The sequence below is a fragment of the Xiphophorus couchianus genome, chromosome 19 (genome assembly GCF_001444195.1).
Source record: "Xiphophorus couchianus chromosome 19, X_couchianus-1.0, whole genome shotgun sequence".
Taxonomy (NCBI): domain Eukaryota; kingdom Metazoa; phylum Chordata; class Actinopteri; order Cyprinodontiformes; family Poeciliidae; genus Xiphophorus; species Xiphophorus couchianus.
In genome coordinates this window covers 15,699,750-15,721,722 of record NC_040246.1, presented here as the reverse complement: position 1 = coordinate 15,721,722, position 21,973 = coordinate 15,699,750, and the positions used below count along the sequence as shown (strand labels likewise).

General features: G+C 36.8%; 3 protein-coding genes and 1 long non-coding RNA gene across 4 annotated transcripts; 1 reads left to right on the top strand and 3 right to left on the bottom strand.

Moving 5' to 3' along the window:
* Positions 1-28: 28 nt before the first annotated feature.
* LOC114134526 (CD209 antigen-like) lies at positions 29-2,110 on the bottom strand. Its single transcript, XM_028001197.1, has 6 exons — positions 1,938-2,110; positions 1,540-1,641; positions 1,188-1,448; positions 929-1,089; positions 714-847; positions 29-440 (listed from the first exon to the last, which is right to left on the bottom strand). The coding sequence occupies exons 1-6, from the start codon at positions 2,089-2,091 to the stop codon at positions 269-271; spliced, it is 984 nt and encodes a 327-aa protein (XP_027856998.1). The 5' UTR covers positions 2,092-2,110; the 3' UTR covers positions 29-268.
* A 1,142-nt stretch (positions 2,111-3,252) lies between these two features.
* LOC114133979 (CD209 antigen-like protein C) lies at positions 3,253-6,742 on the bottom strand. The gene is made up of 6 exons (XM_028000143.1): positions 6,615-6,742; positions 5,817-5,912; positions 4,969-5,235; positions 4,711-4,877; positions 3,978-4,114; positions 3,253-3,905 (listed from the first exon to the last, which is right to left on the bottom strand). The coding sequence occupies exons 1-6, from the start codon at positions 6,661-6,663 to the stop codon at positions 3,755-3,757; spliced, it is 867 nt and encodes a 288-aa protein (XP_027855944.1). The 5' UTR covers positions 6,664-6,742; the 3' UTR covers positions 3,253-3,754.
* Positions 6,743-8,035: 1,293 nt separating this feature from the next.
* Positions 8,036-18,540, top strand: nek9 (NIMA related kinase 9). Its single transcript, XM_028000138.1, has 23 exons — positions 8,036-8,221; positions 8,832-9,009; positions 9,086-9,141; positions 9,225-9,295; positions 10,535-10,640; positions 10,780-10,911; positions 11,049-11,159; positions 11,265-11,329; positions 11,406-11,456; positions 11,543-11,735; positions 11,817-11,961; positions 12,056-12,256; positions 13,312-13,358; positions 13,458-13,619; positions 13,711-13,819; positions 13,902-14,063; positions 14,188-14,355; positions 14,446-14,499; positions 14,582-14,766; positions 15,480-15,626; positions 15,761-15,856; positions 15,942-15,995; positions 16,850-18,540. The coding sequence occupies exons 1-23, from the start codon at positions 8,036-8,038 to the stop codon at positions 17,030-17,032; spliced, it is 2,862 nt and encodes a 953-aa protein (XP_027855939.1). The 3' UTR covers positions 17,033-18,540.
* Positions 18,158-20,797, bottom strand: LOC114133981 (uncharacterized). Its single transcript, XR_003593320.1, has 2 exons — positions 19,533-20,797; positions 18,158-18,734 (listed from the first exon to the last, which is right to left on the bottom strand). It is a non-coding gene; the product is annotated as an uncharacterized LOC114133981 (long non-coding RNA).
* Between the last annotated feature and the right edge of the window lie 1,176 nt (positions 20,798-21,973).

Genomic DNA, 21,973 nt, shown 5'->3' with positions numbered 1-21,973 from the left:
ACTTCAGTCATATAGCATATTTCTAGTCTGACTATTAGAAGCACATTTTATTTAGACTCTTTTAGTCAGTCAAACTTACAATCTTCACACATACATAGATATGCAGATTAGTAGACAACTTGCTATGAAATGCTGCATGTATCGGGAAGCTTGTCTAATGATATACAATTACAGCTTTTGTTGAGACACTTCCACCTCAACAGGCTGTGGCATTACTGGATTTTTTTTTTCTTTTATTATGGAGGTATATGTGTGCACTATATTTAGACTATTGATTATTCGTCCTGTTTAGGAACTCATAAGTTGGTGCTTTCTCACAAATCCAGTTTTGTCTGGATCCACATTCTAAATCATTCCAGGCCCTGAAGAAGTTTTCATTAGGGTACACTGCTGCACAGTCCTCGGTGTGATAATCATCTGGCTGCCCGACATTCCAGTATCTGTAACAAATAACAGATTAATATAAAAAGACCAAAATCCATCATCACCATTTTCCAAATAAGACAGTTGTGTTAACAATTGTTAAAACTGAAAAGAATGACTTATTTTCAGTAGTTCTGGCTTGCAACTTTTCAAAAATTCTAAATATATGTTCAAAATTAATTGTGATTATTTGCTATGTAATGATTAACAAAAGATTTGTGATACCATCACGAGTTAAAGTCCTTGTCAAAGTAAATGAGAAATTATTGTTTAAAATAATAAACTCCTACCCTTCAACTAGGGACGTTCCATCCAACCATTGCCAGGTGCCTTCCTCGTTAGAATCTCTCAGTCCAAACCAGAAAGCACTTTTGGTTTCTGAAGGATCCTGACCATGATTTAACAAGTAAGTTACGATTTTCTTCTAATGGAGGAAAAATAAAATGTAATTGGTTAAAAACAATCATTGTTTTACTAAATGTAGACATCAAAAATCTTAACTAACCTCTTTGTCTTTGGTGTCAATGACTGGAAGATCTGCTCCATAAATCTGGCAGAACTCTCTGGCTTTTTGCCATGATTTCAGCCCAGCATTGTTAGAAGAGAAGTAATAACACACCAAGTTTATGAAGAGCCATCCAGGAGGACAGTGAGTGCAGCCATCAACTGTCAAAGATAATAGCGCGATTACAGAAAATTTGTAAAATGAAATACACGCAACTCCATCAAAGCTTTAAGTAAATATACGTGGCATCATGTCTCACAGATTTTTGGTACTTGTGATCTCAATTTTCCAAGGTCCTGTGTAACTTTCTCAATGAGCACTTTGTAGTCTTCAGTCCTTTTCGTCTGATGTTCAAGCTCCCACTTGGTTTCTTTCTGACTCTTCATTTCATCGTCCAGCTGCTTCTGAGCAGCATATATGTTCTCAACTGCTGTCTTATATTGCTTATGAAGTTCGACGAGGTCTTTTCCAAGGCTTTCGGTGTCTTTGAGTGTGAGGTGAGTTTCTTGCAATCTACTGTCTGCAAAGGCAGAAGAAAATCAATCTGTTATGAGAAATATTATTTTCAGCTATTCTTACTGAAATGCAACTTTCAGAGCAGCACAACTTACAATGCACCCCCAGGGCAATATCAAGTATAAGTAGAACACCAGCAAGAAGCACCAAGATTACTGCAGCCAGTCTACTACGTCTCCCAGGAGTGAACAAAGTCACTAAGCACAAAACATAAAGAAATGTAACAAAATTAAACAGTTACAAGTTATATTTATGTCCAGCATATAGACATCTCAATGTCAAAGGTCACAATATTTGAGCTTTACATTCAGCTATATGCAATATTAATTTTTTATTCTACGTTTAAAAAATATTTCTAAAGCCATATTGCTTTAAAATGTATGTAATCTCATTTAAATAAATTCTACTGCAGAATTTTACAGCTTAATATCTTCAGAGATTAAATTTCTAACATAAGGAAAAGTGCATATTGTGAATATTCAGCCCGTCATACCTGGTTGCCTGCTTGGGTTAGACATGTGGAAGGAATTATGATCTTCAACATGGAATTCCTCTTCACAAATCAGCCTGTTAAATCCATCAGAATCGCAACCTTGAGATTGTGTCTTCTCCATTGTCCTTGTTAAGCTTTCCTCAGTCATGGACATGTGAATGCATGGATTATTTTAGACCTGCTTTTGCTGAGCTCATCAGTAATACAATTCTGATGAATGTTCAGTTTTAAATTTAAATTTCAGTTTTCTCCTGAAAAGAGAAGTGAAATTATTCTTGCACCATCCTACCCAAATAACAAACCATGCTTCCTAAAAAGACAATTTTACTCTGGGAATTGTTACTGTCTGAAAAATTAACCCTAGTATCAAAAATGACCCATTCAATTCAAAAATGATCAATTTCTTGCAAAATTATTGTATTGTATGATCATTTCATATTCCAGCTATTCCTCGTAAATATGTTACTGATATCAGTCCATTTATATTTCTTTCACAAGTTTTAAGAAATATTGATTTCAGTTTCAATTAAAGGGTCAGAAATATTTATTTACAGAACATCTTCAGAATCTTTGATTCTTTTCCAACTGTCATGAATATTAGTTTCAGTAAATCAATTCATTAAGTGAAATCACATTATTACACACAGGCTGATGTTTTTCTTTATTTCTGCTAATTGTGGTGATTTTTCATTTACAGCTTGTGAAAATAACATTTAAGTTTAGAATATTAGATCAGAGCAATAAAAACATCTTTAAAGGGACGGTATTATGTATCCTACTGGCATATTGTTCCATTTTAATGCTGGACAAATCAAACATAACTTTACAGAAATATGACACCTTGAAATTAGCCTGTCTCTCTTTTAAAAGTTCCTACTCTGTCCGACACTGCCTTCTGCACGTCGTCACAACAATGCCCCTCCATTATGCCATTTACAACCATTCTTATGATCTTTGTACTAAGAAGTAGTTCCAATTATGAGGTCAGCAGGTGTTTGTTAATTGCTGTTGCTAATAGTCTGGAGGAACTGAGTGGGGAAGATGTGGGGTTGGGGTCCTCTGGAGGGCAGAAACTCGGTGAAGGGCTGCAGCTCCAAAGATGATCTTTGGGGAAATAGGCGGTGCGTCACGAGAGCAAGTGTTAATACATTAATTGTATGTCAACAACTCACTTGCAAATTTCATGTTCTCTGCTGTGTCCAAAACAGAATGCAGTCCAAGCTTACAAGATAGCAAAATACCAATTCAAAGTTAATAAAGATACTCCGAAACAAGACAAACAGTAAGCAAATAGAACAAATCTCAAGTAAAGGCATAATTTTAAAAATAACAGGAAGTGAAGTTTTATTAAGGAACAAAAGAACCTAAAACACACAGCTTGATTCAGAATCAAAATACTTATAGAAATATGGAATTTACAGGACACAAGAACTAAAAGTTTTAAACCTGTGGAATGAACTGGATAGCTACAGCCAACGGTGACAAAATCAAAATCACACACAAAATAACCATAATACAAAATCAAAGTACTGATGACCATGACAGCTCTCATATATTGTTTTTTAAATCTGAAAAAACACAATCACAATTATGTGACTTTCTCTTGCTCCAAATGGCTTTTTGAGGTTGTAATGCTGAAATCTGCAAGGTACCTGTGTACACAAGATCCAATATTGGTTAAAATACTGGTGTCAAAACTTTCAAAACACCTTAAAATCATAATAAGAACATTTCAAAAGTAAAGCCAGTAAAAAGTACACATTTTTGGAACTGAAATCCTTTATTTTTGGGAGTGTAAGGAACTGCTTCACATGTTTTCAGCTTTGGTTGATTTCACATATCCACTGTAACTGTCTCTGACGACAGGCACCGTCATAACGTGTCTTCCAAGGATTCTCATCGCTGTAAATTGCAACGCCACAGTCCTCTGCTGTGTTCCAGTCATTTGGTTCCCCATCCATCCAATACCTTTGAAAAATGAAAGTTTTGAATAAAACAGCAAAAAAAAAAAAAAGTCAAAAAATGTTCAGTGCCTCAAACCTTGGTTCGACCTCCGTGACATTATTAAGCCAAACCCAAGTCCCCTCTGTCTCCTTATCTGTGAGGCCTATCCAGAACCCACTTGCCCAGACATCACGACCACTTCTCATGTCATTAATAGTATGACTGATAAATTCCTGCAAAAGCACAAACATGTTCAGAAACAATACAGTTTTTCAAGTCATACACACTGCTGGCCACTGTAAAAGATGTAAACAAAAAAACAAAAAAAAACTTTATATAAATGTTGCACAATTATACAATTGGAAAATTAATCCGTGGCCCCGCGCCTAAAAAACAGGTCTAAATAACCCCAGGATGCCACTCTTTGCTGAAGTTTTGTATATTACAATAACACACATAGTGATGTTCACTAAAAAAAAATCACTTCACTTATATCTATTATAAAAGAATAATTGTTATTGTAGACACAATTGTGCCACAAATTATTTAGCTAAAAAACATTTTCTCGTTGCTTTTTCCTCAACATAATAAATGTACTCAAATTCAAGATTTTGTGTTCCCAAAATTTCAGTGACATTTATGCACAGCTGTAAGAGATCAATTTATTTTACTGCTTTTTATCTACTGTATATCAGGGATACAATGATAAAGAAGATATGACATAACTTTGGTGTCATTGCACCAAAGTTAAAAATTACACATTTACATTTCTCACCACACGTTTATCTCTTAAAAAACAACTTGCAGCTTGTAGTTTTTTTCAACCCACCTGCTCCTGCTGGTTGTCAATCACAACAAGATCAGCACCACGTTTGATGCAGTCCTCTCTGCTTTTATGCCAGTTCTTCTTCACAGTAGTGGACTCAGTGTAAGAAAAGAAATAGCAGCTCGAGTTGAAAATAAGCCATCCAAGAGGACATTTGCCACAAGTTGAACCTGAAATAAACAAGTTATTTATGTCTCGCTAGCTACCTTACTACACAATATATAAGAAAAGAAAATTGGGAAGGAAACGTTTCTGTCTGACCTAAAGCCGATATGTTGGCCTGCAGGTGTGTCTTCTCCACTTGCAGAGCTTCCACCTGCTTCTGATATCCATCATTGATGATCTTTTGCTGCTCAATTTGCTCCTTTAGTTGTGTGTGACTTTTTATTGCATTTGCCAATGCTCTCATGGCTTGCTTTTCAGCTTCAATCACATCGCTGTGGTTGCTGCGAAGAAAAGCGACCTCACTGATGACCTCAGATGCAGGTGAGTGGGAAACCTCTAGAGAGGCTTGTTTGACTTGAGCACCTGAGCAGATGAGAAAAAAATACTGCTAGAAAGGCAAAGCATTAGTATATTACAGCTGAGTTTTTAAAGATGCATGTGAAGGTTTTTTAGTTACCACAAGCAATTTAAATGTTCTAAAGAAAAACTCAAATAGGAGCAAAAGTTTAAAGTTATTGCGCACTCTCCCTTGTGTGTGTGAGTGAGTCATTTTGTGACCCTGTTTGAAATGGAGGAGAAATTCACTGTAGAGTCAAACTTCTGTTTTCAGTAATAGTTTTAAAAGAGACACTGAAGTTGTTTTTGTATGATCACTCCAACCTAAAACATATCTGGTCAAACATTCTTCTTTAAAGACACAAAGTTATTATGGCACTCATTGTTGCAATGAGTGAATGTAAACCTCTGAGAAGCAATTTAATATAAACCCTGCAAACCAAGTAAAGTTAAAAACCAAGTTTGTGACATTTATGGATGTTGAAACAATTTGAGGTTACAAAACATAGCTTTGCAAAGAAACAATGGTTCATTTTTTTTTGTTTTTCTTTTTTTAGAAAAATCCTTCTGAATGAGGAAATAAGCATTTTATAAAATGTTGTACTTACATTTAACACCAAGAACAACGGCAGATATGAATAACACGGCATTCAGCAGTCCGAGACACACAATGATCACTTTGTAGTTTCCAAATACAGATCCTCCTGGAATTATTAACCAAAATATATAGGAATTTATTATATACATGATTTGGATTCATGTTAAAAATGTAATTTAAACTTTCATCTCGCAGACTTTAATCGTATTATATCTAGTAAAGTGGGAGCAGTCTAAAAGCCAAAAACAAATTAAATTACTAACAAAATTTTCTGGTAATCTTCCAAATCAAAAAGTTGCAAAGAAATATTTAGAGTTTAAAATTTAGTTGGATGCAGGCTTTTAAATGTGAATGACCAAAAATCCAATTATCGTCTTTCATTTTTCATTTATTAGGAATAAAAACTATTTATTTAATGGTTCATTTAATTTATTAATTGCAGAACTTCTGGCCCACTATACTCACAGCCAGTTATTTATTTTCTTTACCTATCTTTTCAGTAACACAGTTAATAGCCTTTAAATATCCTATATCTTTTATCGGAAGTCAAATTTTAATAATTAAAGAAATAAAGATGTATAAATAAATAAATAAATATGTGTGTCACATATTACAATGGTGGAAATATACCCCTAATCTCTATCCTTGTGGGTTTTCTGGTAAAATATGAAGTAAGATATTTATGCTATCTCTACCACCTAATTTTGAAAGCATAATAGTAATCCTTTTTTGGTTTTAAATGGAAGTGCAACCACAGCCAGACATTACAGATCAATCAAATGACCCTTTGATTAATTTAAGGCCTTACCTTGTCCACAGAGAGGTCCATTTCTGCAGAAGTTCTGTTGGTGCTCCATGGCTGAACACCCCTAGAACGATACTGACTAGTCTCTGTCTGTTCTTCCTTTTTTATACACTGTAGCAGTGGAAGTACAGTTATAAAGGAGGATGGATATAAAAAAAATTTCTGTCCTGAGACAGTTAAAAAAGTGAAATATGGACTGGAATGTACTGATTGATTCATGTATGTTTTGTTAACAGAATTTTCTTATCAGTAACCTTTAATAAAACCAAAGAGAAAAGAAGGGGTTATATTATTCAAATACCAGCTGCTTTTTTTCCCCAAAAAAATATTTAGTAGCAATTTAAGGTTGATTTTAGTTTTACGTTTAAAATAATAAAATTAGAATCCAGAGAGAGGCTTTTTGTATAGGTATTTTATATTTTATATGATGCATGTTTATTAAAGTTTAATTCACCAAACAGCTATTATCACCAAAAATGTGCTGCCTAAATTTCTCTGTTAGTACCTAATTCTCTGTCATACAATGTTGAATAAGTAATTTTTAAAAACATATATATGTGGTGCAAACATAGATGACAGAACACCTTTGAGTTGTACAGAGAAAACAGCGCTACCTACAGTCATATTTTTCATGGTTGCAGAATTAGGTGCCTAGGTGCAAAAAAAAAGACTTTACTTCCCTCTATGAATTTGTTTGATTGTTTCAAGCATAAAAAGACATTTATGTCTCCGCTGATTCATTTTATAATCACAAAAAATAAAAATATTCAAACGCAAGCTATGAAAACAAAAATTTAATTAAATGTAATATAGTTTCCGGTATTGTGCTTTGGGAAGTGACGCAGTAGTTGCCCAAGATAACTCCGTTTCCCAAGATAGCTTTTACTCAATTTCCCTCCGATGTTTGAAGTTGACACGTAAAGTCTGCTTCTTAGAATAGAATAACAATCCATTGGCAGTTTTAAAAAGTGTTAATTTCAGCTGAAGGTTGTCATTGTTGCTAACAGATTAGCAAAAATCAAGCTAATCGTTAGAACAGAAGCTATTCTTTACCGGAAGTTATCTCTTGTTACTTTCACAATAAAATACTTCATAACGCATTTAAAGTTGGAATACTTTATTTTGGGAATTGAATGAAAAGTTAAACGAGCGCCTTCACCATAATGTGTTGTACTTCATGTTTGTGTAACTAATGTAGTTGCACTCATTTGGCTGCGCTACCTATTTGTGGCTGTGTGTGCTACATGCGACTTGGAGAAATCTGGTCCTGTTTTTTGGTCTAGCAGCTTCTTCTTGTGGTCGAAAAGGGCTAATATGGTACATGCCTGCGCACTTTCATATGCGTATTTCATGAAGTGTTGTCGTTAGGCCTTGTCGGGTTATTTCCACCCCTCTGTCTGTGGTTAACAAGTCCCCCAGTAGAAATGTCTCTGGAGGACTATGAGAGACATTTCGACTCGCTAAACTCGGATTTAGGCGGCGGGTCTGTGGTCAGCGAGCGATCAGCTTCAGGCACATTTAATGGCGAAGAGGAGAAACTGCATTACATTCCTATCAGGATCCTCGGAAAGGGGGCGTTTGGTGAAGCTACTCTGTACAGAAGAACAGAGGTAAGTAGGTTAAAGCTAATTTACACCAATATGTATTTCGTCTTTCTGAAGTACTTTTTCCTCTAACATGTTTTCACATGTTGACAATTTACAGGCACAAACTTTAATGCACTTTATTGGAGCTTTTGTGCATAATTGGTACATAATTGTGAATTGGAATGAAGGGACAATTAGTTCTCAATACCTCAGTAATTAAATATCTGAACACATGGTGCTCCTGTGAGTCTGGGGGTTAAAATAATAAACAACCCGATAAAGAAGTCTGGTTCTGGTTTGGGAACTACTCAGATTATTGTGAGAGAAGTTTGCTTCATAATATCAAGAAAATTAGAGAAAACGCTGAGGATCCTCTTCATTATACTGATATACAATAATCTTCAGCCAGAGGTTGCTGTAATACAGACCACTACAAGATAACCTTCCTGCCAACAGCATCTACAACAGCTCTGTGTGGAAAATTGTATAATATGAATTAAAGGAGCATTTGTATTCCTTCTGGAATTACAGTATTTTTGAAATGAATTTGTATTCTAGTCTTATTCTGCACTCTTTGAGTAACAATTACCAGCATTTGTTTCAGCCATTTTCTTGTACTGTGTTTTGTTTGCAGGATAACTCCCTAGTTGTGTGGAAGGAGGTGGACCTGAACTCGCTCTCGGAAAAGACGCGCCGAGATGTCATGAATGAAATAAGCATCCTCTCCATGCTGGAGCACAACAACATCATAGCGTACTTCAATCACTTCATGGATAAAAACACTCTGCTGATCGAAATGGAGTACTGCAATGGTAAGAAAATAAAGTTTCATGGTTCGCTCTGTGAATTAGTTTAAAAAGAGAATCCTAAAGGGCTTTGTCCTCACAGGAGGAAATCTGAATGACAAAATCATCCAGCAGAGAGGAAAACTTTTCTCCGAAGAGGTGCAGGATCATCATTTTTTGTTTGTTCATTTCAAATACAGATATTTGTGATTATGTTATTAATCTCCTTAATGTTTCTGAAGATTGTTATATGGTACTTGTACCAAATCACCTCAGCAGTGGCCTACATTCACAAGGCTGGGGTCATACACAGGTAAGATGTTATTGTTATTGAGAGGATCTTGCAGGCCATATGTTTGCTTGAAACACTTCATTTCAGTGGCTTGCAAAATTATTATTTCTCAAAGATTTTCACATCGTGTCTTGTTTCAAAACCAATTTGCAATGTCCTGCAGTGGGGTTTTATTTGGTAGCCTGACACAGAGTAGCACAGTTTATTTTCAGTGGCCAACATTTTTGTTTCTAAAGTGATTTTATAAATAAAGGTGGAATGGAAGTTATTCCTGACATTGTGTTGTACATCTAACTTTGTTTTTGTGCCTAGGCTGATTGATTCCCTCTTGTTTTGATTGAAACCTAATCTTATAACATTGTGCGTCTTTCTCATATTTTAACTTTTTTTCTCTTTTTTTTTGCTCTCTGCATCACAGTAAATTTAAAAAAAGCATCCCATGCAACCACAATAACCGCCCCCGTGGGAAAAACAATTAGGTGGTTGGACAGTCTGAAATTGTACAATGTAAACAAAGAATTGAGACAAGAGAATTTGACTCAAGTCATTTAGGGAATCTTGTTCAATGTGATGTGCAGTGTCTTTCTTCCTGCATTCTGCCTTATAACCAAAACGTCACGTTTTTGTTTAGCACATTCCTCGAAAACACAAATAGCAGTGAACTCCAAAGACTCTTAATGTAGCTTCAACAACAGTAATAGTTCTGTTGATATATTCTTGCACCTGAGCTGTGAATCACTGCAGCTCTACTAGAGTTACTTTAAACCAGTTGGCTGCTTCTTTCCTTTATGCTTTTCTTTCCTGGCTGCCACGGCCGTGTTTTTGTAGTTTTGAAAATGTACCACACAGTTTCAGTTTTTAGATGATATATTAAACAGTGCTCAGTTAGATCTGAAAAGTTTGAGATGTTGCTTTATAATATCACAGTGTTTAAAACATCTCCACGGAACAGCTAAATTTATAAGGATATTAAATTACACAAAAGTGGATTCCATTCACCTAATTGGCGATTTCTATAGAGATATTCACAGGGGACTGAATACAAATGGTAATAATATTTTTCAGGTTTTTATTTCTAAAACTTTTAAAAGCCATTACCTTCTTGTAAGTAATGTACTACTTTGTGTCGGTCTATTCCATAAAATCTGAATAAAAATACCTTTTAAGTTTATGGTTGTGATGCGACAAAATGTTAAAAAGTATTTTCACAAGCCACTACAAATGACAGATGTATGTTAATTTGGTCTGTTTTTCTTTTAGAGACATCAAAACTCTGAATATTTTCCTAACAAAAACCAACCTCATGAAACTGGGAGATTATGGCCTTGCAAAGAAGCTAGACTCTGAGTTTTCAATGGCAGAGACAGTGAGTCCCTCTCAATCCTCGAACATTTGTTTAACTTAATTTCTGTATTGTACCTTCTCAGTTTACCTCTGATATTATTAAAACAAACACTGTATGATGTCTTAAGATAACTCTGTCTCCTTCTTCACGCTGTCTGCAGTGTGTGGGAACTCCTTATTACATGTCACCTGAACTGTGCCAGGGTGCAAAGTACAACTTCAAGTCAGACATTTGGGCCATGGGATGTGTCCTCTTTGAAGTCTTGACTCTTAGAAAGACATTTGATGCCACGGTGGGTTTTATTGGTTGATGGTGATTTATTGGATTTTATGCGTGAAATTAACATCATGCATAAAATTTTATGCATGAAATTTATGCATCCTACACTTCCTGCTATAATAATTTTCTCTTTTTTTTGTGCCTAAATAGAACCCTTTAAACCTCTGTGTTAAAATTGTCCAAGGAAACTGGACAATGGATGTGAACACAGATTGTTACACCAGTGGATTGATCCAGTTAGTGTACGAGTGCCTCAATCAAGTGAGCGAGGGGAATAATCAGTCTTTTCGTGAATCGCCTCTAATAATAAACAGTCTTGGGTAAAAATAGTGCCCCTTTGATAATCATGTGGTGTTTGTGTTGCAGGATCCCACAAAGAGGCCTACAGCTGACGAAATCCTGGACCAGCCTTTCATCTCCTGCCTTCGACAGTAAGACCATTTATGAGTCGTAAATTAACCTGCCTGCAAATATGAATCCTTCCCTGAATATTTGTCTTTCTGTTAGGGAGCTTGATGAGCGAGTTGTTATGCTGAATTTGGCAATGAAGAAACCAAAGTAAGTTAACATACAGTGTGTTAAATGTTCTAAAAGCCTCACTGTCATTATTTAAGTCCTATGTTGTGATTCTGTTCCTTTCCTAGGCTGAGCACAGTGAGTGAAACTCCTGTTGCCGTTGTGACGACACGCTCACGGGAGGTTTATTACTGGGGAGGAGGGAGATTCACCCCCCAGAAGCTCGACTCGTTCAAAGCTGGCAGCAGCCCCCAACACGTGTGTGCAGGAGAGAATCATTTTGCTGTGGTGACTGTGGAAAAGGAGCTGTACACATGGGCTGTAAGTACCAGTCGTTCACCGTAAAGCAGATATTGTAATGTTTCTTCTTTTTTATTTTAAAACAACTTTTTGCTTTCTTAGGATGTGCAAGGAGGAGCAAAGATGGTGGGCCAGCTGGGGCACGGGGACCAGGCGTCGTACCGGCAGCCGAAGAGGGTGGAGAAGCTTCAGGGGAAGGCAATCCGGCAGGTTGCATGTGGGGCCGACTTCACTGCCTGTGTAACGGGTGTGTTAGAAATGCATTCAAAACTCACCGAAACACGTTTCGGTTGCTGCTCTGTAACATTTTCATTAAAAACATTCTGCTTCTTCTTATGCAGACGAAGATCAGCTGTACATGTTCGGGTCAGACTATTACGGCTGCATTGGTGTTGATCGTGATATGGGCAATGAAATTTTGGAGCCGGTGCTTCTGGTGTTTTTCGAGGAGCGCCGTGTCCGCCAGGTTTCCTGTGGAGACAACCACGTTGTGGTGCTGACCCAGAACGGTAGCATCTACTCATGGGGCTGTGGAGAGTACGGTACGTAGTGTTTTGTTCTGATGATACAGCAGGTAACACCCTTCATGCTGTAGCTCAACAGAAAGTAAAAGGACAAAATGTCCAGTTCTCAGTTTGCCACGACACATGTAGAGGACTCGGCAGACAAAAAGAAGAGGGGGTGGTCTGGACATTTTACATGTGGGTCTTTTTCGCCCACATGTAAAATGTTACGTGTGGCAGGAAAACTAACACTGCACCTCACCCTGAACGCACCGCCCCCACGGTCAAACAAGCTGGTGAGACTCTGATCAGAGTTGGTGGAAAAATGAATTGGTTGAGTGCAGAGAAATCCTGGACAAAAATCTGTCCTAAGCAACACTAAACATATTAATGGAGCTAAGTTGGAATGTTTTAGAAAGAGCATATTAATGTGGTAGAAACACCCAGTTTGATGCAAGACTTGAAAATTGCTCTCTATTATTCTGACTGAGTTTGAGCCATTTACATGTACAAAGCGGGTAAAGCCACACCCTATCACTCTGATAGGTGGTTCTGGTGGATCCATTACAAATGTACATCAGTCTTTTCTTAATATCATTGTTAAGATAAAATTATTAATTTCCTTCCATGTTATAGCTATGCTCTAATTTGTTTTTGTTTATCACAAAAAAATACCCAAAATATACTTTTGTTTTTGAGGTTGTAACTTAGAGCCAAAATTCTTTGCAGATAATTTGCTTAATTTGGTTGTTTAGGTTACTATTTTTGATTCTGTGCAAATTTTGACATTTCCGTGTGAATTTGTAAATTTAATTCAGCATTAATTTGCTTAAGACCGCCTTGGTGCAGTTGAATTATTACTTGTTGCAACGGTGATTTGGCGAGTCAGGAGTTGGAATAGCAAGCATTGATCATAGAGTTTCCCAGCTTTGCACTTACATGATCAACAAGAGTTCCTGTAATTGGGATAAGTGATAAGGTGGGGACAAAATTTCCTTCAGTGTGCTATTGTTACATTCAATTGGTTTATTGTAGTGAAGCATTTTTAAAAACCTGAAGTACCCTGCATTTATGTCTCTGGTTTGCTGCCGCAGGGCGTCTTGGCCTTGAGTGTGAGGATGACTTCTCCTCTCCGATGAAAGTAAGACTCCCGTCTATGCTTTAAATATATCCCAGTGAAAAGAATTAGTGTTTGTGTCTCTTACCATCTGAGGTCATGTGCACTATTTTCTTCTTTTAGGTGGAAGTTCCTAGAGGTGCCAGCATTTCCTCAGTATCATGTGGCAGCGATGGCACCTTCTTTCTAACAGAGATGGGCAAAGTGTTGGCATGTGGAAACAATGATTTCAACAAGCTGGGGTTGAACCAGGGCATCTCTGGTATCAAAAACCACTCAGGAGAGGTAATAGGTTGTACCTGTGACTCTATAGCAATAGGCTCAAGCTGATGCAGATGTGTTCATGAACTTTCTTTCTTTCATCATTACTTCTTAGACTTACCAGGGGATACCATACATCACCACTCTAACCTTGGTCAAACAGCTGTCCCGCTTCAAAATCCAAGTCATAGCTCCTGGGAAGACCCATACAGCTGCCATTGATGGTACGGCAGAAACCCAAACGTAGAATATCTTACACTTTTAAACAGATTTTTTTTTTACTATTTATTTATTCTGGCTTTGCAGAACGAGGTCGTCTGATCACTTTTGGTTGCAACAAGTACGGGCAGCTAGGTGTGAAAGACTTCAAGCGGCACCAAGGTGTCCAGGTCCTTGTTGGACCATTTGGGGGGAAGACTATAAGCAAAGTGTCTTGTGGAGATGGATTCACCATCACAGCCACTGAAGGTAAGAAAAGTCTCCTGGACAAAATATGGTAGCTGCCATCTGTTAAGGTTTTATGTCAAACTTTGTGACCTTGCATCAGATTATTGGTTCACCAGGTATGTCACACTGCTTTTTCCCTTTGCAGACAGCCAGATCTTTGCATGGGGAAATGCAGGAAATGGGAGACTTGGAATGCCTGCAGACAAAGGATTTGGTTCCGAGGTTTGCCCTGCCATGCCGAGGCCAATATTTGGTTCCCTTCACCATGTACCTGACCTCTCCTGCCGTGGCTGGCATACCATTATCATAATGGGTAAGTTATTAGAAACGCATTGAAAACACTTCTCTGACAAAATAAATCAAAACAGAAGAATCATTTCATTTCTTTTTTTCTATTTTCTAGAAAAAGTGCTCAACTCGAAAACCATCCGTTCAAACAGCAGTGGAATATCAATTGGTATGCCTTTTAGTCACCATCAAACAGAAATAGTGATCTTTGGACTTCCCTAATGGCTCTGTATGATTGTGTCTACATTAAGGGCTTGGTCAGGAGGCGTCGACGTCAATCGAGGACCTGGACGTAGAGCCTGGATTGGAAACAGAATGTCGTGACGGTAGTCTTGGGGGAACTCGAGAAGTAAACACAGAGGACCTCCTGGAAGCACCAATGATGACATTTGGAAACCAAACCGGGAACAGTTCTTGCCCTCTGTGGCTTAGAAAGGTTTGCTATAGAGCAGGACCAGTTACATGACATTTTTCAGATTTTTTTTTTTCTAGCCTTAATGCTAACAGTCGTCATTTATTCAGCACAGTAGATGCATGATCATGTAATACTACAATTGGGCTGTTGTTATGAAGCAGGGTTGTACTTGTAAATTAAAGTTAGACAAAGGGATAAAAGGTTTTACATTTCAAACTGTCTTCATTGTCTTATATTAGCAATTAGCTCAGTTAGCGGTACTAACACAGAAGTAGCAATATGAATTCTCAAGGATTGTATCATAGATACTTTCCACATTCAGGATATTCCACGACAGGCAGAAGATGAAAGCACAAAATTATTTACTGTAGTCCGTTCAACCTTCCTGTTATTTGCTGTAAGTCTTGCTCTCGCTCACTCTTCAGAAGCTTAAATGAACTACAGATAAGTCTTGACTTGTCACAGAAAATATAGTTTTCTTTCAAGTAGTTTTTATTTTTAAATACCTCAACACATAAATGCTGTTCTTAGTAGCACAACCAATAGCGCTTGCTTTTGGTGGATTTGTTAATCAAAAAAGGATGGAATTTTGAGTTTCAGTGTTCCCTGTCTCAAATGTCCAGATCTAATCACTCAGAATATCGTCTTATATCAACAGCATTTTTTTTTCTTATTTCCAGTTTGTACAAGACTTATTAAAAAAATAAAAGCTGTATTTGGTTCTTGCCTAATAGGAACTTGAGGATGCAGAGTTCATCCCAATGCCAGATGAGTCTGAACAGTCTGATCAAGGTCAGCTCGCCTCCTTTTCTAAAAGCGTAACTCAGCCATATGAAGAGCTGAAAGAACTCAAGGCAGCAGCAGAAGCTGTTACCAACGAGGTAGGATCAGTGGTAAAATACCCTCTCATATTTTATTATTTTTTTTTTTTATTTAAACAAAATCATGATCTGTTTGTTCAAAATTCTGCTTTTGTAACGGTTCAAAACTGAAGATTAATTTTCTGGCCCTGCAGACAAGACGGATGAGCTACGACAAAGTAAAATGTTTGGATGGGGGCACAAATGGAGAATATGGTGCCTGCTGCAAAGCAAGCAGTGAGGTGGCTCAGGTATAAGATTCACTCACTCATCAGTGCAAGTCATGATCTTTTAATTCACCCCCAAGTATGAATGACAATTCAACACATTTTACAGCTGAAAGAAACACTTGCCCATCAAGAGAAGAGGATTGAGGTGCTTGAGAAACAGGTAATTTTTCTTTTTCTCCATCACAATTTTTACAAGCTACAGTTGCATCTAAATTAGATATACTGTCAAAATTCATAATTGTTTGTTTGCTAAACAAATTATGGAGGAACATTTTAAATAGATAAATAAAAATAGTCCAAATTCACAACTCAGTTAAAATGATTCAAACTCAGTGGAGAACACATTTGCACTCAGATTTGGTCTTGGCACACCTGATGCAATCTAGGGCTTTATTAGTTTTAGGTGTGTTTGACACGGAATACCTCAAATATCTGGACTGCCATATTTCTAGCATTGTTTCACTAACTGCTTGAACAAACATGATAAATCATAAAATACTAGCAGAAGCATAGTTTTCAACTATTGGTGGATTAAAGTTTAAAGGCAAAGGAACATTCCTTTGAAGACCACAATGACATGTGCTCTAGTAAGTACTGAAGATGCTTAGCAGGAGGTTGAATTCCCAGAATTGATTACTTATTAAAAGTTGCATTTTCCATAAATGTTTTGTAATATTAGTTCTCTTGAGCTACTTTAATAGTTCTTGTTTGATTTGTATTTTCTTCCCGCTACTTACAGGGGTACCCAAAGTCGGTCCCGGAGGGCCGGCATCCGGCATGTTTTAGTTTTCTCCCTGGTTTAACTCACTTGGATCAAATTATGACTCGTTAGAAGGCCTAAGAGGAACACTGACGTGCAGAAAAGGTTGTTACTACCACCAGGGAGAGAACTAAAACATGCAGGATGCCGGCCCTTGAGGACGGACTTTGAGCACCCCTGCGCTTCTAGTTCATGCATTGTGGGAAATACACCTAGTAATATTGAAGTCCAGCTGTTTATTTTTACCCTTTCAGATCAAGGAGCAGCAGAAGGAAAACGAACGGCTTTGGGCAGCAATCAATCGCTCCACGCTGCAGGAAAAAGAGCGAGACAGAAATAGAAACCGTCGTTCTGAACCAATGTCGAGCAAAGGAGGGAGTGGGAGAAGATCTGGATTCACAAATCACGGCGGCAGATCAGCTGGAGCCAGCGTGTGAGGTTAAAACCAGACACATGATGATACAGTTTTACATGATGTAATGTGTTTTACATGTACACCTGCTTTCTCCGGGGTGTATTGATCCAGCTTGTTTCGGCAGAATGAAATGTTGGCTGGATTCAACATGAACCACCAAAGCTTAATATCTGTGAGACAATCTGACAACAGGGTTGTCAGGCAGTCTGGATGTCAGCTCTGCCTCTGAAAGGCTTCTGCACCGAGTCTTCAGTTAGTTGAGACTCAAATATTTGTGTTTATTCACATAACGGTGAAGACCAGCTCCTGCAACTGTTTGCTAATGAATCCCACGTGAGAAGGTGGGTAGCTTGTGTGAACGCAGGACTCTCTTATAAATCACATATTTTCACTGTGTGGATTATCTTCAGTGGCCTTAACAATATAGCCTCTTTAAATATATATATTTAACATCTTGCCTTTCAGTTAAATATATATTACTTCAAAACTTGCATGTTCGGTTTAAAAAAAAGAATTGTGTGAAAACACAATAAAACTACTGATTTATTTTTGTAACACATTTATGCCTCTTGAGTTCTTAAATTCAGCATGTGTCTGTTTACTTTGGGAGTTCTGAACACTTGAACAGTTTTCTGAGCTTTATGTGGTCCTTATAACATTTATTTTACACCTGACCCTGCTAGAAGTTTTCCTTTGTTGTTTTCAAGGCTATTTTTCTTGTGTACTTTCTGAATATGTATTGTGCCCTTTCCTGCATCATTTATAAAAGAACTGTTTCATTGGGTTCTGTATGTTATTTGATTTTATTTGGGGAAGCTTGGGTTTGCTTTTGACATGTATGTACAGTAGGTCCACCCTCCATTTCCTCTGGAGATGGAGGATTTTCATCCGTTTGCAGGTGATTCCTCAGATCTTTTGGGATCACCGTTTGATGTTGGTTTAAATAATTTTACCATCTAGACTTGTTTTTTTGCTGTTGTTTCTATTGTCATTTTCTCTTCTTTTAAACAGCTGACAGTACCACTTTGCTTACTACAATATTGTCCTTATAATGCAAAGGATAGTGTATTTTGGACCTTTCTATCTAATTTTACTTTTCTTTCTACAGCAGATGTGTAGAATGTTTGAATTCATGAAATGCATTTTCTTTCTTATTGTGTTTGCGTTTACTTTGAGCACTTTATCTTGTATCCTTTTGAATTTCTAAGGAAATATTTTGTCATGAAACTTATGACCATGGCTGTATCTTTGTCTTCAAAGTTAATAAACCCCAACTCATGGGGATGTGAGCTGTCTGCAGTCTACACTTGTGATATATCTGTGCAGTAAACTGCACCAACCCAATGAATTTAGAAAGTTTGCAGATATCACAATACTGTGCCTTTGGTGAGATGTTTTATTTGGCTGTTTTAGCCTTTAATGTTCTGACTATTGTTGCTTCTGTCCACTTATATTTCTTCATGACTGTTTCTTTTGTTTTGTGTACAAGCCAGAAATAAATAAATAAAAAAAGCTGCTTAAAACGGTAAACATTTTATTTTTGTACTTTCATTTTTTTTTTAGAAGAAGAAAATTTTCAATCACACCCTAGTAGGAGGGGGATAGCAGGAAATCTGAAGGTCCATGTTTTATTTGGGTCTTCTTGGCCTTTAATTTCCAGCTTGGAGTTGACCCCTGCAGAGGTCACATCTTTCCTTGTGATATTGTAATTTCTTCCTCATCACCTTAAAAAACCCACACAACATATTTTAAGTGCCAGTTACAGTATTTACATTAAACATTTGCAATCACACTTAGACTATATGAATGTTGATCAAATCCAATGACATAATGCTGCTTTAATTAGAGCACCTAAGCATGGTGCGTTTATTTATTTTTGAAAACTTCACAGTGGACTTGAAATAACGTGGATGATGTGCTTCTCCACGTTTTCTCTAGTCCTTCAACCTTGGGTGTTTAATGGAATGCTGAATCGACTTTTATTTTTCTTTAGCAAGATTGACTAATATTCCAGTCCTTTTTTCTGCTTATTCCATGAGAGACACTTCCAGTGGTCTCTACATGTACCAATGCAACCCATGTCCTATATACCTCTGTGTGTAATGGCTCTTTGCTTCAAAATCCCCCTTAAACTCTTAAATTATCTGAGACACTGAATTCTGAGTTTTCATTATCTGTAAGCTCTAATCATCAAAATTACAATAAATAATGGGTTGACACAGTTATCACTCTATGTGCAACAATTCTTCATACGAGTTTAATTTACTGAAATTTGACAAAAACAAACTTTTTCACAATATATTTCTTTAGATGCCCCTGTATGTAATGACATTTTAATTACTTGAACTATCGACTTATATAGAATATGATTTAAACTTTGAGTGAAATTATTGAAATAGAGATGGACCTGTAATTAAAAACCTTCAACTTTTAAAAGTATGCTGAAATTGGTATTAGAAATTTCTTGAGCACCAGAGGATTTTTACCCTGGTACCTTTAGAGATGCGACATCATTGGCTTACCACTGAACCTTTGCTTGTGATGTGAGTTTTCCAATACTCTCCTTATTTTATTCCTTTCTTCCTATAAGCAGATGTGTTATAAACTGGACGAGATCTTTTCAGCTTTGTACAGATCTGGGTATGTGACTCCAGCCGTTCACTTGGGAACATCCTGTTGCAGGTTTCGCAGGGAAGAAACTTCAAGTTGTCATTGGCCATAAAAGTCTCTGTGAGCGCTGCCAGTTGTTGAGCTTTGTTTCTTTGAGACCAGTTGGAAACCAGGGTTGGAGCTGATTGTGTAGACAGTTTTCTCTCTTCTCTTCTTTGGGTTTCTGTGGCCATTCTATGAACAGGGGTTAAGAACACTCTTCTGGTGTATGTTCTGCTTATCACCTGAACCACTGGGACTCTTATGAAGCATCTTTTTGTATTCCTTCTCTCTTGTCCAAGTTGTGTTGCCCAGAAAAGGCTGGTTTTGTTCACTGTGTTTTTCATTTACTTCTTCCCATATTTTGTCATGTTTTTCACCTACAGTTTTTCCTCTGAGGGGCTCTTTTGCTTGCAGGGTTATACTTTTCACTCTTTGTTTACTGACTTCCCCACTGGCCTGCTGTACTTCATATGTGTTTCTCATTTGATCTCCAGTCCTGGGATTTTCTTTATTTCTTGATCTGGTAAAGTTGCCATGGCAGTCTGCTTCTTCTATGTCCATAAAGTGAGATATCTTGGATTTTTTAGGTTTTTCCTGTTTGCTTTCTTCACTGTGTTGCCCCTCAAATCTGCTCTTGAACACATCACCTGTTTGTGTGTCTCTACAGTCATACTGTATTGATTTCCTTATTGTTTGCTCTACCTTCCCCAGCTTCTCCAGCAGTATTCGCTCTTTGGCATAAATTTCTCCATCCATCTCCAGCTCTCCACTGGGCATTCTTTGGGAAGTTTTCCTTGAATCTGTGGTATTTCTGATGGCATCAGAATTATATTTTTCAGGCAAAAAATTGCTCCTTTCTTGTGCTGAAATACTAATTTTCTCAAAATCATCCAAACCAAGAGGGACTTGTTTCCTAGGTGCTCGTCTGTGGATTATAGCCTTGTTTGGAAATGGATGATCCACTCCATCTGCTTTCTTCTTAAAAACAAAATCACACTGTACATCTCCAGCGCTGCACTGGTTTTGAAAGTCATATTGTCTTGTGAAATTCATCCTGTGTTCATCGCTGTTGAGCATCTTATTCTTGATAATTCCCACTAGATGTTTCTGTAAATATTTACAAAAAAGAGGAAGCAGATGAGATTACATAAATGGTGAATATTATCTACTTGACTTTTTACACCTTTAACATTTTTGTAATTTCTCATGTTACAACCACACATGTCAGTGTATTTTATTGGGAATCAATTCAATTCAAGAAATACTTTATTAATCTCAGAGGGAAATTATACGTTGTAACTTATATTACACAATTTTCTTCAAAGAGTTGTTGTTGACATTGATGGTTGTGGGCAGGAAGGCTCTTCTGTAACTTTTTGTATTACAGCAATTCTGAAAATTCACTGTTATTGTATAATAGGGTTCTCCATAATTTACTTGATTTTATGAAGAATCCTTCTTTGCATCATCGACTCCAGTCGTTCCACAGTATAGTTCCAATGGCAGATTTTTTCACTTAAAACAAGAACGATGTCTTGCTATGAGTGAAACAAATAGCCAGTAGTACTTTTTATCTATATTGAAGAATTGTTGATTCAAAACATGCTTATATTTCTTGCTGAAAAGTATCTCATAAGTTAGTATTGTCTTATTTCAGTGTACTAAGATATTTGCACTAGAACTGACCCAAAAATACTTGGTAAGATTTTGTGTGTTTGCAGTGTATATTCTGCTTTGTGTTGGCCCATCATATGAAATACCAGTAAGACTGATGTTTTAGGTGTACAGGGACAAAAAGTGACAGTTAAGCACTTTTGCAAGACTTTTGCAACACTATTGCTCAGCTCCACTTTAAGTCCACTTCTTGTTCTTCATAAGATCCTAAATTAGCTGTTATGAGAAATTTTAACTTTGCATCATTATACATGTAATTACCAGTTTAAAGACAGTATGATAAAATCTAACGTTTCAAAGTAAGGTACAATGTTTATTAATAAATAAATAATGAATTATTAATAAAGCAAACTGAAATATAACTTTCAAAAGAGAACTGAAAGAAAATACTTCAGAATTTATAGATTAAAAATAGAAAGGCATGAACAATATGGATAAACAAGACAATTTAAAAAGATGTGTTGGGACTGTTCGTCTTCGGACGGACGTTATTTTCGTATTAATGCGAAATTGAGAAGAATAATTTATTTACTTACCAGTAACAAAAAAAACGTCCGTAAGATATATTTCTATACAAGTACGTGGTATAAATAGAAGATGTCTCTTAGCATAAAAAGCAACGTCCTTCAACGTTTAC

Bases quoted from the DNA above. Each gene is read 5' to 3' on its own strand.
- LOC114134526 (XM_028001197.1), bottom strand. From the start codon at position 2,091: ATGTCCATGACTGAGGAAAGCTTAACAAGGACAATGGAGAAGACACAA. The intron at 1,090-1,187 runs GTGAGACATGAT...TATCTTTGACAG, and splicing joins ATCACAAGTACCAAAAATCT to TTGATGGCTGCACTCACTGT. The intron at 848-928 runs GTTAGTTAAGAT...TTCCTCCATTAG, and splicing joins TTGACACCAAAGACAAAGAG to AAGAAAATCGTAACTTACTT.
- LOC114133979 (XM_028000143.1), bottom strand. From the start codon at position 6,663: ATGGAGCACCAACAGAACTTCTGCAGAAATGGACCTCTCTGTGGACAA. The intron at 5,913-6,614 runs GTAAGGCCTTAA...TAATAATTCCAG, and splicing joins TGGACCTCTCTGTGGACAAG to GAGGATCTGTATTTGGAAAC. The intron at 4,115-4,710 runs GTGGGTTGAAAA...GTGCTTTTGCAG, and splicing joins TTGACAACCAGCAGGAGCAG to GAATTTATCAGTCATACTAT.
- nek9 (XM_028000138.1), top strand. From the start codon at position 8,036: ATGTCTCTGGAGGACTATGAGAGACATTTCGACTCGCTAAACTCGGAT. The intron at 8,222-8,831 runs GTAAGTAGGTTA...TTTTGTTTGCAG, and splicing joins CTCTGTACAGAAGAACAGAG to GATAACTCCCTAGTTGTGTG. The intron at 14,767-15,479 runs GTTTGCTATAGA...CTTGCCTAATAG, and splicing joins GCCCTCTGTGGCTTAGAAAG to GAACTTGAGGATGCAGAGTT.